This window comes from Moschus berezovskii, chromosome 20, assembly GCF_049115385.1.
Source record: "Moschus berezovskii isolate FMDL1 chromosome 20, NW_MosBer_1.0, whole genome shotgun sequence".
Classification (NCBI taxonomy): domain Eukaryota; kingdom Metazoa; phylum Chordata; class Mammalia; order Artiodactyla; family Moschidae; genus Moschus; species Moschus berezovskii.
In genome coordinates this window covers 61,113,971-61,128,134 of record NC_142479.1, presented here as the reverse complement: position 1 = coordinate 61,128,134, position 14,164 = coordinate 61,113,971, and the positions used below count along the sequence as shown (strand labels likewise).

The 14,164-nt window shown below is 40.4% G+C and overlaps 1 protein-coding gene and 1 long non-coding RNA gene across 3 annotated transcripts in view; one reads left to right on the top strand and one right to left on the bottom strand.

Moving 5' to 3' along the window:
- LOC129544563 (uncharacterized) overlaps positions 1–1,764 on the top strand; it is a 16,294-nt gene extending 14,530 nt beyond the window's left edge. The window contains exon 3 of the long non-coding RNA XR_008683476.2: positions 1,232–1,764. This is a non-coding gene — a long non-coding RNA (uncharacterized LOC129544563). The remainder of the gene's footprint in view (positions 1–1,231) is intronic.
- PSMD12 (proteasome 26S subunit, non-ATPase 12) overlaps positions 1–14,164 on the bottom strand; it is a 22,873-nt gene extending 8,709 nt beyond the window's left edge. The window contains exons 1-5 of one of the 2 annotated variants that reach the window (XM_088829231.1): positions 13,965–14,164; positions 5,712–5,771; positions 5,496–5,624; positions 4,095–4,202; positions 2,348–2,452 (exon numbers count right to left, since the gene is read on the bottom strand). In XM_088829231.1, the coding sequence (XP_088685357.1) occupies positions 2,348–2,452; positions 4,095–4,202; positions 5,496–5,624; positions 5,712–5,771; positions 13,965–14,072 (510 nt within the window). In that variant the 5' untranslated portion in view covers positions 14,073–14,164. The remainder of the gene's footprint in view (positions 1–2,347; positions 2,453–4,094; positions 4,203–5,495; positions 5,625–5,711; positions 5,772–13,964) is intronic. The other variant, XM_055408244.2, reaches the window with a different exon arrangement.

Below are 14,164 nucleotides of genomic sequence, written 5' to 3'. Positions count from 1 at the left end.
AAGAGTTTTGTGAACGTAAGTTTTTCCTTCTCTTGGGTACCCAAGGATAGATTTGCTAGATTATACAATAAACGTATGTTTAACTTTATAAGAAACCTCCACTCTGTTTTCCAGAGTGGCTGCACCATTTTGCATTCTTATCAGCAGTCTATGAGAATTCCAATTGCTCTGCATCGCCACCAGCTCTTGGTACCGTCAGTTTTTTTTAAATTTTAGCTATTCTAATAGACCCTGATGCTGGGAAAGATTGAAGGAGGGAGGAGAAGGGGACAACAGAGGATGAGATGGTTGGATGGCATCACCGACTCAATGGACATGAGTTTGAGTAAACTTAGGGAGTTGGTGATGGACAGGGAGGCCTGGCGTGCTGCAGTCCATGGGGTTGCAAAGAGTCGGACACGACTGAGCAACTGAACTGAACTGAATAGGCATGCAGCGGTATCTCATCATGGTTTTAATTTGCATTTTCCTAATGGATAATGAAGAAATGACAATTCTAAATATGAAAAAGATGTCAGTTGTTAAGCTAACTATATAATAGTTGAAACCATTACATAAAAAAGAGGCATCAGTCTTTTTAAAATTCAGATAACAAGTCTAATGTGATCCCTTATGGATGTTTTAGAAGTAGATATACACGATACAAGAGAGTCAATTATATCAAGTACTATGAAAAAGTTCCTAATATCTGGCACACATGCACTATAAATGATTTATAAAATCTGGAATGACACTTTTACAAAGTAGACTGAAGTAAGGCTATTGTTATTACTATAATTTGGTCTAAAATTTTTTTATTTCACTGCTTCTCCTTTGTAAATTTTAATAACAGTTATTCAACACTGTGCTAAGCACTCTACATACACTAATTCTCCTTTGTCTATGGGGTCACACAGAGTCAGACATGACTGAAGTGACTTTGCAGCAGCAGCAAGGAAAATAAACACACACACACAGTGAACCATTAATGTTTCATTTCCACATCTTTACTCACTCTCTCTGTGTCAATTACTTTGAAGCAAATCTCAGACAAGACATTAAAAATAAATATGTCAATATGGTATCTCTAAAAGATAAACCTTGAAAAAAATTCTTACATAACAATTCTTGTATCATTAAATATCTAGTCGCTCTGCAATAGTCTCATTTTTTTAAATCAACTCAGAATCCAAATAAGGCTCATACTTTGCAATCTGTAGATATGTTTCTTATGTCTCTTTTTTCCTTGCAGTTCATTCACTGAAGAAATCAAGTCAATCATCCTATAATTCCCTAGAGTCTGGAGTTTGTGGAGTGCATTCCTGTGGTATCATTTAACTCGCTCCTCTGTCCCTGGTATACCTTAAAAACTGGTAGTTAAACCTTTTATAATTGAGGTTAATTTTGGGGGCACAAATACTTCACAAGGGATGTTGAATCATGAGGCATATAATTCTCCTGCTTGGAAAACAGTTTGAAGACAAAACTATGCAGAGTATAAAAAGATCAGTGGTTTCCAAGGGTTAGGGAAAGGAAAGGATAAATAGGCAGAGCCGAGGATTTTCACGAGCAGTGAAACTATTCTGTATGACCTATCGATACGATGGTGGAGACATGTCATTATGTTTGTCAAATCTATAGAGTGTACAACACCAAGAGTAAACCCTAATGTAAAACTATGCACTCTGGGTGATAATGATGTTTCAATGCAGGGTCAATGACTATAACTAAGGTACCACTCTGATTTGGGATGCTGATAGTAGCAGAGGTAGTGTGTGGTGTGAGGCAGTGGATACCTGGGGAATCTCTGTATTTCCCACTCAGTTTTGCTGTGAACCTAAAACTGCTTTAAAAAATAAAGTCTCTTAATTGAAAAGAAAAATGTGTGTGTGTGGGGGGGGGGGGCGACTTGAAGTCAAACAGAATTAGTGTGAATCCAAACTCAACCACTGCTGGACAGTGACTATAGTTACTTAACTCCTTTGACTCAGTAGCCTAGAAACTAACCACCAATCAGATATTCATTAAAAATGAGGCCAATGATTAACAGTAAATTCCTAAGGCACAGAGAGATATACATGAATTACTGGTTTAAGTTTTAAAAAGAGAATTAAAATGTTCAAATAATAGCATAAAGTTAAGACTAATTTGTTGATCTTACTTTTCTTCAAAACTTTTTAAACAGTTAAATGTAGTTGGGACCATAATTACACAATTTTCAGCGGCTTGAATAACCTCACACGCCATAGTACTCACTTTTAATCTTGGTGGTTCAGAAAAAAGCAATAAGGTGCCCAGAAAAGCAATTATAAGAAAATACTGCTGATTGAATAGAAAATTTTACATACCCTAAAATGCAGCTCCTTACCTGTAACTCTTGTAAAATGGAGGCTGCCTCTTTGACGTCACCGTTTTGTTCTTTTATTGTGGCTAACGTTTTCGTCAGCCGAGCACGCTCAATTTCAACATAAATCTACAAATACAAGAAATTCATATTATCCAAATTCCTACAGAAACATGTTAAAATTGAAAAGGCAAAACTGAACTATCATCAAACAAGCTACTTCTCTGCAACTGTCATGCACTTATTTTCCTCATATGAACATTTTACATTTCACACTCACATAATTTTAAAGAAGCCATCTCTATAAAACATTATCCATATTTTGCAGCTTCCATTTGAGAACCTAAGTGGGAAATCACTGTGCTTAACAAATAACAGGGCCAAACAGAAAAGACAGTGCCACAGAATGGCACAGCCACAGAAAACACCTTTAAACCAATTGATTATTTGAAAAATAACACTCTGCAAAGAGCACAGGCAGTCCAATAACTGTAATTCAACCAATACTCTCATTCTGATTTGTTTAAATGCAAGGCTACTTTCTCTAGAAATATCTTATCTTGTAAACTATTAAAAGTTACTAGCATTTTTCATAGCTATATGTAATGTTCAGTTTATAATTTCCAACAAATGAAGCATTAAAAATATAACTATAGCCTAACAGAGTCTAGGGGACTAACTTTCATGCTTGTGCTTGCTGACCTGCTTAGCCACCCTTTTCTTTTTCTCTACCACCACCCCTTTCCCCACTCACTCCCAAAACCTTATCTCAAATGATAACAAAATGCTTACAGTTTCCTAATAAGCATTTCTCACTTGCTATTTCTGCATATAATTTCCCCTATATCTAAAATGTCCTTCTCCCTACATCCTGGCCCAGTAGAACTTGTATTCATTCTTTTTTGGATGCCATTTCACAGCGTGTGGGATGATCTTAGTTCCCTGACAAGGGATTGAACTTGTGCCCCTTGCAGTGGAAGCATGGACACCACTGGACGCCATGCAAGTCCCAGAATTAGTATTCATTCTTAAAAAGCTAGGTGAGCCGCCAATCAACTCTGAGACTATCCTGAGGTCCTCAGCCAGTCAATCCTCACCTCTGTGCTACAGGGACACTCTGCTCTGTCGTGACCAGCACAGTAACTGTTTCTATGACTGACTTCTTTTGACATTAAAAATAGCGTCCCACCCATTTTGGACCTTGCACAATAAACATTTAATGAACTAAACTGTCAGAGAGGTAATCAGTTAGATATAAAATGAAGTTTTTGTCTTCAAACCACAAAAATCTACCTAGAAAGAAATGTATCTACCACAGTCACCATTTCATACTTGCCCTTTTTAGAGAAATACAGACTGGGCTGGGGTCGGGGGGAGGCATCAAAAAAATACAGATGCATTTTGAAAAGAGTGAAATTTTGAAAGCTAACCTCACACTGCAACACCTCTGCTACACCAACCAAAGATTTCTCAAGCAGATCTAGGCGACGTGAGGAAATAACCTTATGTTTAATATCAGCAAATGTAAATTGGGAGAAGATGACTAATTTCTAGAAAAACCTGGATATGATAAGAGTGTCACTAGTTATATTCACTGGCATGTGGGAAGACACTAGATGTACAAAGATATGGGTTAAATTAAGGTGATGACATTTTGTATATTTCATCTCAAAAATACATACATAAATAAAATGTTTAAATACGTAAGTATCTCTGAATACAGGTAAGACAGTATTTATCTCACTGTGAGTTATACTAATAGAAAACTCACCTTTCCTTCTGTAACCATTCGTAGAGTATCAATTAATTGAAGTTTGATGGGAAGGTCTGTGATTTCTTCAACATAAGTACAGCACTGTTGAACCATTTTTGCAACGGCCTAAAATAATAAAATCCATTCACAAGTTAAATTCATTCCTCACACAGGAAAAATAAATATTTTATTTATGGAAGTGCTGTGGTCAAATCTGGTCTCCCAAAAAACTATATACTGAAATGCCTATATACCAAAAAAAACCCTCCCTTAGCTAAGAAGTACTGAATACTCAGTAACAAATCAATAAAGGATAGGAAAACCTCAGTCACAAAGACTTTACCCCCCTTTACAACTGGTGAGTTGATCACACAAAAGGACAGGTGAGAGAGGCATGTCTGGCAATGTCTACCAGAAGGCTGGTAGTTTTCTTGCAGCCAAGAAGAAAAGTATGGACGAAGTGGCAACAAACTAAAGGTGTGGGGAAGAGAAAAGCACAATTTAACAGCAGCCGTGATAGCAACGAAGCCATGAAAAAGAGTCAGTGGCAGAAGCAGAAGATAAAACAACAGTTCCATCATCTGGGTGGAGAGAAGGAGCCACAGCCAGCCACGCTCACCCCAATAAAATGTGACACTGAAAAGCATAGCATGTCTTGCCCATAGTTCCCAGAGAAGGAATACAAGCAGGCTGGACTATATTTTTTCCAGCTCTAACAGTCTATGATCTAGGTCAGGGGTCAGCTAACCTCTTCTGTATATTTTTATTAATATTTACACAGTAAGTATTTTAGACTCTGTGGGCCAAAGGGTCTCTGTAGCAACAATTCCGCTCTGTCTTGTTAACTCCACAGATACATGACAGATGGGTGTGGCTCTGGCCCCCAAAACTTATTTACAAAGGTGGCAGTGAGAATTTGGTCTTTGGTCCATAGTTTGCCAACCCCTAATCTAGATTCTAAATGGCACAGTATAACCATTGATAATACTAATCAGGACTCTTGTCATCAGGAAAATGTTATATTCACCATATATAAAGGTAGCAGAAAAGTAAACAGAATATCTTGCCTCAAAAATAAGATAAATACTAAGCGTCTAATAAAAGACATGATTAATTATAATTAATCAACTTGACGGATTATAACACAACCATTTAAAATAACAACTATGAAGGAGCATGAAACTAGAAGAAAGCTGCATCAACACTCTCAAAGCAATTTTGTAAAAATGTGAAACTAGAAGAAAAAAAAGTAAAAGCAGTTGTCATGAGAATATGGACAGAATTTTTTAAAACTCTCTAAATGTTGTAATGTTGACTTAACATTATTAGATTTAATACAGATTCATAGAAAGGTTTTCTTTTTCTAAATGTCGTTATTCAAATTTGAATGTATTTGTTTTTGACCAATCTTGAACTCACTTGTTTTAACTGACTCCGTCTTTTTGACAAAAGCATAATATTTTCATTAAGTAAATCCCATTCTTTAGCCTCATAGCACATCTTCACTATTGCAACCAAGATACGGGATGTGGACACCATATCAGAAGCCTGCGAGAATGAAAATACACTTAAAGTTAATGGAACAATGTCAGATGAAATTAATGGCAATTGAGGTTTTCATTATAATCTACTCACAGTTCGGGTCTGTTTTTCCAAAGAGAGAAGGGTTTCAATGACTTCTTGAAGTCTTCCTTCCTAAAACAAAAGGGAAATGAACAATAAAAATACCACCACCAGCACAAAGCCAAATAATTTAGTCTAACATGTGGCATTTCTGAAACAGTAAAGACAAAATCAATAGTCTATTTTAGAGGAAAGAGACCACCTGCACAACTGTTGTTTTTCTCCCTCTCATGATATTGCGGGCTTCTCCAGAGGATTCCAGAAGTCAGTGGTTCCCAACTTGGGGCCTACAAGCTATTTTTAACATTTCAAAATGCCTAGGAGAAATGGAATCTAGTAAAACAATGATTTAACACCCAAGAAAAACAACAAATCTTTGTTTTGGATTCTAATTCATCACTTCAGAGTGGTAATACCTGTTTATCTTGTTCTGAACAGAGACTCTTAAATGGCAGCCACCTGTGCCTTAAATTCATCAAAAATATTTTAAAACATGGAGTTCTGAGGAGAATAAAAAGGATATTTGGTGGTAAAAAGATAGGAAACCCTGATAAAGTAACTGTGCTTAAAGAAAATGAAGCCCACCTGAGATTACCACTTGGTAATGCATGCTATACCAAGTAATACCAATACAAGTAATACCCACTTGGTATGCATGCTATACCAAGTCATGAACTGATAGTAACTTCTATCTCACATGTAAAAACAAAACATTCTCCCTGGGGCATACATTAAGAAACGAAAATAATAAAATTCAAATAATATAAACCTAGATAATCATACACCAGGACTAAAATAAGCCATCATATTAGGAAACACATATTTTGGTAAAAACAAGATGAACCCACAACACAGAGACTGCATTTATTTAAGGTAATGACATTAATAACACTGAATAAACTACAAGTAATGAGAAGGGTTTCATTTATAAACTGCTTTTCTAACCGTAAAGGAAATTTATTTTTATGTTAATGACATTCATAGATGATAAGTGAGTACTACCCCCTTTTTTCTTTTATTGGCTATGCTGGGTCTCGGCTGCTGTGCAGGCTTTTCTCTAGTAGCAGCGAGCAGGCTTCTCACTGCAATGGCTTCTCTTGTCTCGGAGCACGGGCTCTAGAGTGCTCGAACAGTAGCTGTGGCACGTGGTTCCTAGGCTCTAAAGCACAGGCTCAAGGGGTGTGGTCTACTGGCTTAGTTGCTCTGTGGAATGTGGGATCTTCCTGGATCAGAGATGGAAACCACATCTCCTGCTTGGCAAGCGGATTCTTTACCTCTAAGCCACCAGGGAAGCCAGAGTACTACTCTTTTATTGATGAAAGAAACTAAACAACTTCTGAATTAAGGGCACAAATAATGTTTAAACTTTTCAAAATATTGTTTCCATCTTTTCCATATGAATTTTCCATGCAGCACAGAAAATGTACTGTACAGCCACTGTATGAATTTATTAATTCAATCTGAAACATATACAATTACTAACATTTTAACAGTTTCCTATGCAAAGGGGAGCACCAGTTCTGAAAACTATATAGGCTCATATACATTTACTGTACACAATAAATGCTGGCTAAATGTTTCCATCCATCAGAGCAGAAGAACAAAGAACAGGGCTATAAATTCTCCAAAGCTAAAGGCTAATAAATCATAAAAATCAAAGAATCTAAACCTGTATTGTTCAAGGGTCAACTGTAGTTTCCACAGGGAAATGGTTACTATTTGGCAACAAAACATAGTGCAAGAATAGCTAAAATGCAAAATATTGTTTATTAATTGTACCCTCTTGTCACTGTCACCTTCTCAGAAGGGCACTCTTTGATGCTGCTCTCTGAAGTCAGCAGTCACTCAGCACCCCCTTTAACACTCCAGCCCACTGACGTTCTGGTCTGCAATGACTGTGGACAAAGCCCGCCGCTTACCTGAACTAAAGGACACTGGCCCTAGATAGTTAAGGTAGCGTATCACAAGAATGATTTCAATAAGCTCAGATTCCTGCATCTTCCCCTACAGAGAAAAACTCTAAAATCATTAACTTGAGCTGTCTGCTTTGGTGATTAGCAATAATCATTTGATGTTCAACAACATGTTTGATTTTCTTTTTTTCCCCAGCCAAAACTCCTATGCATTCTGGCTCCTCCCTTATCTTTTCTGGAACAGGCTCTCAGAGATATCTGAGTGGCTGCCTTCCTGGGCGACAGTCCTCAGTAATACCCCAAATGAAGACATAATTCTCAACTTAAAGGTTGTGCATTTTTTTTCAACTGATAACCCCAAACTCTTTTCCATCTTCATGGTCACCGTCTTTCTAATTTCACTAGAATGTACTAAGGAAGAGCAGGGGGCTACGTCTATACTGTTCACCACTGTGACTCGGTGCTCTGCACCTGCCCAAACTTACAGTGGTGTTTCTGTAGGTATGCTGGTGCATCCCTTTACACCTTGCACCACAGTTATCAATATGCATGTCTCCAAAGTGTTTTGTAAGTTCCTTTAGGGCTGCTGCTGCTGCTGCTAAGTCACTTCAGTTGTGTCCAACTCTGTGTGACCCCACTGACGGCAGCCCACCAGGCTCTCCCGTCCCTGGGATTCTCCAGGCAAGAACACTGGAGTGGGTTGCCATTTCCCTCTCCAATGTGTGAAAGTGAAAGTGAAGTCGCTCAGTCGTGTCCGACCCTTAGCGACCCCACGGACTGCAGCCTACCAGGCTCCTCCATCCATGGGATTTTCTAGGCAAGAGTACTGGAGTGGCCTGCCATTGCCTTCTCTGCCTTTAGGGCTAGACCTTGTTTGATTGGGGTTTCCCTGGTGGCTCAGACAGTAAAGAACCTGTCTGTAAAGCAGGAGACCTGGGTTCGATTCCTGGGTTGGGAAGATCCCCTGCAGAAGGAAATGGCAACCCATTTCAGTATTCTTGCCTGGAGAATTCCATGGACAGAGGAACCTGGTGGGCTACCGTTCATGGGGTTGCAAAGAGTCGGACATAACTCAGTGACTAACACCTGTCTGATTGGGGCTTCCCATGTGGCTCAGTGGTAAAGAATTTGCCTTCCAATGCAGGAACATGGGAAACTCAGGTTCAGTCCCTGGATCGGGAAAATCCCATGGACAGAGGAGCCTAGCAGGCTACAGTCCCGGGGGTCTTAAAGAGTTGGACACATACCCTTGTTTGATTGTATCCCTTGCAGCAACTTGCACATAGCATGTGTCGAATGAACTGACGTTGACCTGAACTATTCATTTGATCTTGGCTTACAATTCCTGATTCTTACTGTTACAGTAAGTAGAATGTGACAAATTATATAGCTGACAATTCAGTGCTGAGGGACACTATCATCAATTTCATTAAATGCAACTCCCAATTCTCAAACCATCCCACTTTTCACCCCATCTTCCACGTTCAATCCTATGGCTGAACATCTTCCTCCTCCTTTTCCTGTCTATTCACATGTTGTCCTTGCAATCCTACCTCCTCCATGCTGCCTTTCAGCTCAGAGGAACAAGATGGTTACAGCTACCAAAACCAACTTGTTAGAACATGTGACTCTTATGACTCCTTTTTCTCATTAAAATAATCCTTGTTGGTGAGGTAAATGACTAAGGAGTTTGTTCAACATCAATACATGCTGGGGATCTGTATGTTCTACATGTTTGTGTCCTTTAACTCCTAAATGACCTGACCTTTTAATGACTCCTTAAACAACCTAAATAAGAAAAGGCTAATAAAATGTTAACCACGAATAACTGAAGTGAAATGCCAATCCAATACTTTTAAATGACCTATTTCTTGAAGGGGTCTTTTGTCCAAGCCACTGACAATCAAGTAAACTGTTTCTCATTTCATCTCCTCTTTATTTTTAGTATTAACCATGAGAAGAAGTTGCAGGTGACCAAAAGAAATGAAAAGACATTAAGAGGAGGGAGAAACAAAGGATATATTTAAGAATGCAAGTAGTCCCTAAATAACCATGTGTCAAATACATAGTGATCCAAAAGCAGGAGGGGGGAGGGTAGCAGGGGAACCTTCTGCATGTCAAAACTGTTAAACAGTATATCTCCATAGTTCAGAAAAGGCCCTCCCAGACTAATTTTTAAGTCCCTGAATGCAAGAGTGAAACAACAACGATGATCACAAACTAGTATTGCTTTTATTATCTCACCAATCTGACACAGGGTCCTCAAACAGCAATCACAGAAGCAGTAGAATGTAATGTTTAAAACAGGCTCTGCAGTGACTTCCCTGGCAGTCCAGTGGTTAAGATTCCATGCTTCCACTGCAGGGGGCAGGGGTTCAATCCAGGGAAACTAAGATCCTGAGTGGCCAAAATACAAAACAAAAACAAACAAAAAACCCGGGCAGGCTCTGCAGCCAATCTCCTTGACTCGAAATTCCAGATCTACCACTGTCTTACTTCAGGCAAGCCCCTTCCCCCTCTGACCCTCAATTTTCTCTTCAGTGATATGAGCATAATAATAGTTCCTACTGCAGAGAGTCAGTGTAAGGATTAAAGCAATACCTATGAAGGTAAGCCTGAACATTCAAATGTATGTATGTTACCATCAACATAACAGCTGACATTATTAGTTACTGTTGTTACTTGCAGGTGAGTGTTAGGACACAGAAACAGAATTGTACTAGGTCACAACTGTAAGAGATACAAAAGGCCTAGATTTGGCAATTTTACCACCTGGGTTTAGACTTCAGGTGGACTTTTGAAGGCTTCTGCTATATGTGGTTTTCTCACCTGATACATTCTTATTCTCTACACACATAATCTTCTATCTTAAATTGTCTTCCATATTTATAAAATGTCTTAAACACAGAAGTGATAGTCTCTTAAAGAAGCCATGGGACACAGCATAAAGAACACTTGTTACCTGTTGCCAGGAGACCTCAGTTCGACCTAACTCTTCTCTGCTGCTGCTGCTGTGTCACTTCAGTTGTGTCCGACTCTGTGTGACCCCATAGACAGAAGCCCACCAGGGTCCCCCGTCCCTGGGATTCTCCAGGCAAGAACACTGGAGTGGGTTGCCATTTCCTTCTCCAATGTGTGAAAGTGAAAGTGAAGTCGTGTCCGACCCTTAGTGACCCCACAGACTACAACCTACCAGGCTCCTCCATCCATGGGATTTTCTAGGCAAGAGTACTGGAGTGGCTTGCCATTGCCTTCTCCGATATAGTCACTAGACCTTGGATAACCACTGAATCTACCTGAACCTTAGTTTCCTCAGAAGTGAAGATAACAAAACTTCCTTCAGTTTTATTGATGGGTTCAAATTGAAAAACAAAAGAATGTATGCTAGGGCTTCCCTGATGGCTCTGTGGTCAAGAATCCACCTACCAATGCAGCAGACATGGCCGTGATCCCTGATTTGGGAAGATCCCACATGCCGCAGAGCAGCTAAGCCGATGAGCCGCTACTACTGAGCCTGTGCTCCAGAGCCCAGGAGCCGCAACCACTAAAGCCCACAGACTCGAGAGCCCATGCAAGAAGCCATCGCAATGAGAAGTCGGCACCCTGCAACTAGAGAGTAACCGTTGCTCTCTGCAACTAAAAGAAAAGCCCACACAGCTACGAAGACACAGCATAGCCAAAAATATATATAAATAAAATTATATTAAAGAATGTATGTTAAAATATTCCATGCATTCCAATGTAGAAATGCAGTGCTTTAAGTATTTTTTCATGATTAGCAGAATGCTTAGAATATAAAATGATGAATAAAAAGCAAAACAGAGAAACATACCCTAAAAAAAACTAAAACAACTATCTTATCCAAAAGTTGAAAACTGTGGTCTGTATTAAAAAAAAAAACCTTCTATCCTCCATGCCCCAGCCCTCTTCCCCTGCCCCACCTCCCCACAAAGAAAATTCACACCTACACCTTGTTGAATTCAACAGGCACAGTGGCTTAAAAGAAAAACCAAAATGGCTCTAATTTTGTAAGTTTAACAGGTCCCCACATTCCCGGCTTCAAACATTTCCATCAATTTGATACCTAAAAAAAAAATCAGTTGGCATTTGGGTTTGCAAATCTAGTCAACTATCTTGAACATAACCACAATGTTGTAAATGAATGCCATACACTGACCACTAAAACAGCTGTAGCAGCAACATGATTTTTTTTTCTTACTAGCCTGGAAGCGATTAGAGCAAGAGTTTTATCCACTCATCTTTATACTCTCCACAATGTCTAGCACTGACTAGGCCTTGCACACAGTAGGCTATTAGAAGAGACTGGTAAAGGGGCAGGTTTTCTTTCACCCTCATCTTAGTTTTAGGAATAGCTGTACTCCTTTAAAGCAATTAGCTTCTTCTTTATGGACACCACCAATCTATTAACTCCAAAGAGGTGGTTCTGGGGCTGACTCTGGACTGAACATGTTTTGTTTGATCTACGTGGTATTGCCTCAAACAGTGCTTCGAAACAGTTTAGTGTCCAGTTTCTAAATACAGAGGCAATTCATACAAAAACTCTCATTCTGGTCACTCCCACAAGTAAGAAGAGTTGACAAGGCTTGGCCTTCACCCTCCACTGGCAAAGCGGAACCTCAGGTGCAGAGTTCTGCCCCCTTTCCCAGTGCAGGTGCTCAGAAGTTCAGCTCTTCACTACACTTTGCTCACTGGGCAGGGCAGCTCAGTGGGAGCAGAAACTCTAGAGTCAGTGGGCCTGGGTCTGTATCCTGGATCCATCACTTTACTCTCGAGCGTGTGACTTAACTTCCCCAGACTGTTTTCCTGTCTGTGAAATACGAATGATAATAATGTGGACCTCACAGGGCTATGGTGAGGATCAAATAAATTAATATGTGTAAACAAACAGTTAGAAGAGCGCCTGGCACTGCAGAAAGCACTCGATAAATGTCAGCAATTATCTGCCGGCTCTGGAGCTGTCTTGAGTTTTCCAACCTCTATGTAACTGGTGATGTTTCTTTACACTAGCAGCTGAAAAGCTCAGAGATGAATCTATGGTTCCCTTCCCCTTAGGGTACTGAACCTAAGAAATACAGGTCTATCAACTTCATCATCTTTTCCTATCCCTGACTTTTCTAAAGGCCCACTACATTCTTTTTTGGGGAATAAGGGAAGCATTAAAAGGGTTCTTTCTAAAAACTAAAGGTGAAGTATTATTTGACACTCCTCCTGCCCCTGAATTTATTGTTTTAATGTACTCAGATAGAAAGCTCCATAATAGACAAAAATTCTTATTAATGAACGCATCCCAGATGAACTGCGATAAATGACTGTGGCTAGATTGATCAAAGAATTTAAGGAGGCCTGAGCATAATCCTTAACAATCTCCTATAGTGGAACTGATGCAACAATCAGGCAAACCTAGGTTTAAATCCCTGGTTCCACTTATTACTAACTGGAACCATCGACAGACAACTCTGAGCCTTGGTTTCTTTACACACAAACACAAAGTTGCCTGACACACAGCAGTGGGGACATGATAAATGGTTGGATCAAGTAAAATTTCTAAGCAGTTGGGCTAAAGTACAGTTCAAGACCTCCGCTAATCATGTTATTCTGCACTTTTGTGACTATTTGTCTTTACTCGCGAAGTTCCCGCTCCTAGGATGACTCCTCCCCATTCCAATATTACTTATTCTTCAAGATCTAATACAAACGTCACCTTCTATGAAAAATCCTTCTTTAAATCACCAGTAAGAACGAACAATTTCCTTCTGTTTTTCAGTAACTTACATACTCGTATGGCACTCACTAGCATGTGCGACTCGTCTAATTCGTTGTCTACACGAACTCCTTAAGGACAGGGGTCCTGTATTAATCCCCTTCGTACTATCACTTTCCCGTCCTCTCTCCTGGCCAAAGGCCAAGCACATCGCCACGATCCGTCCGCAACTTAACAAGAGAAACTGATTCGGCAAGAGCAATAGAACTAAACTCTCTGATCTACCGTGAATGCTGAAGCCGCCTTAAACCCTGAGGAACTGCTAAAGAAAACTTGAAACGGTATTCACGAAAAGGCAAAAAATACTACTGGAGCCCCAACTTCTACGGGGATGAAGTGACCATCTGTCCTGGGGAGGGTCTGGGAAGCTGGAAGTACTCCGGTACTCCGGCTGCGGGGTCTCCCTGGTCGGGCAGACCTGGGGATGTCCTGCTTATGCAGGCCTAACTCGGGCCGGACAGACAACAGCGGGATGCGCGCTCCAGCCCGGAGGCCCCCTGAGGCCTAAGCAAGCTTGGCGCCGTGACTCAGCCCCTGGCGCCCGCCAACAGCCAGCCGGCCTCCCCTCACCTTGGCCAGCTTCTCGCACTCGGGCAGTCGCTGATCCACCGTGGCGCTGTAGTCCACCTCCATCTTGACGATGCGCCCATCAGCCCGTTCCGAGCCGCCGTCCGCCATGGTCCCCGCCTGAGCGTCCCTTGATGTCCCCCTGCTTCGGCCACCACTCGTCACCCACACCGGAAGCCGCCGGCGCACCCGCTCAGGCAGTG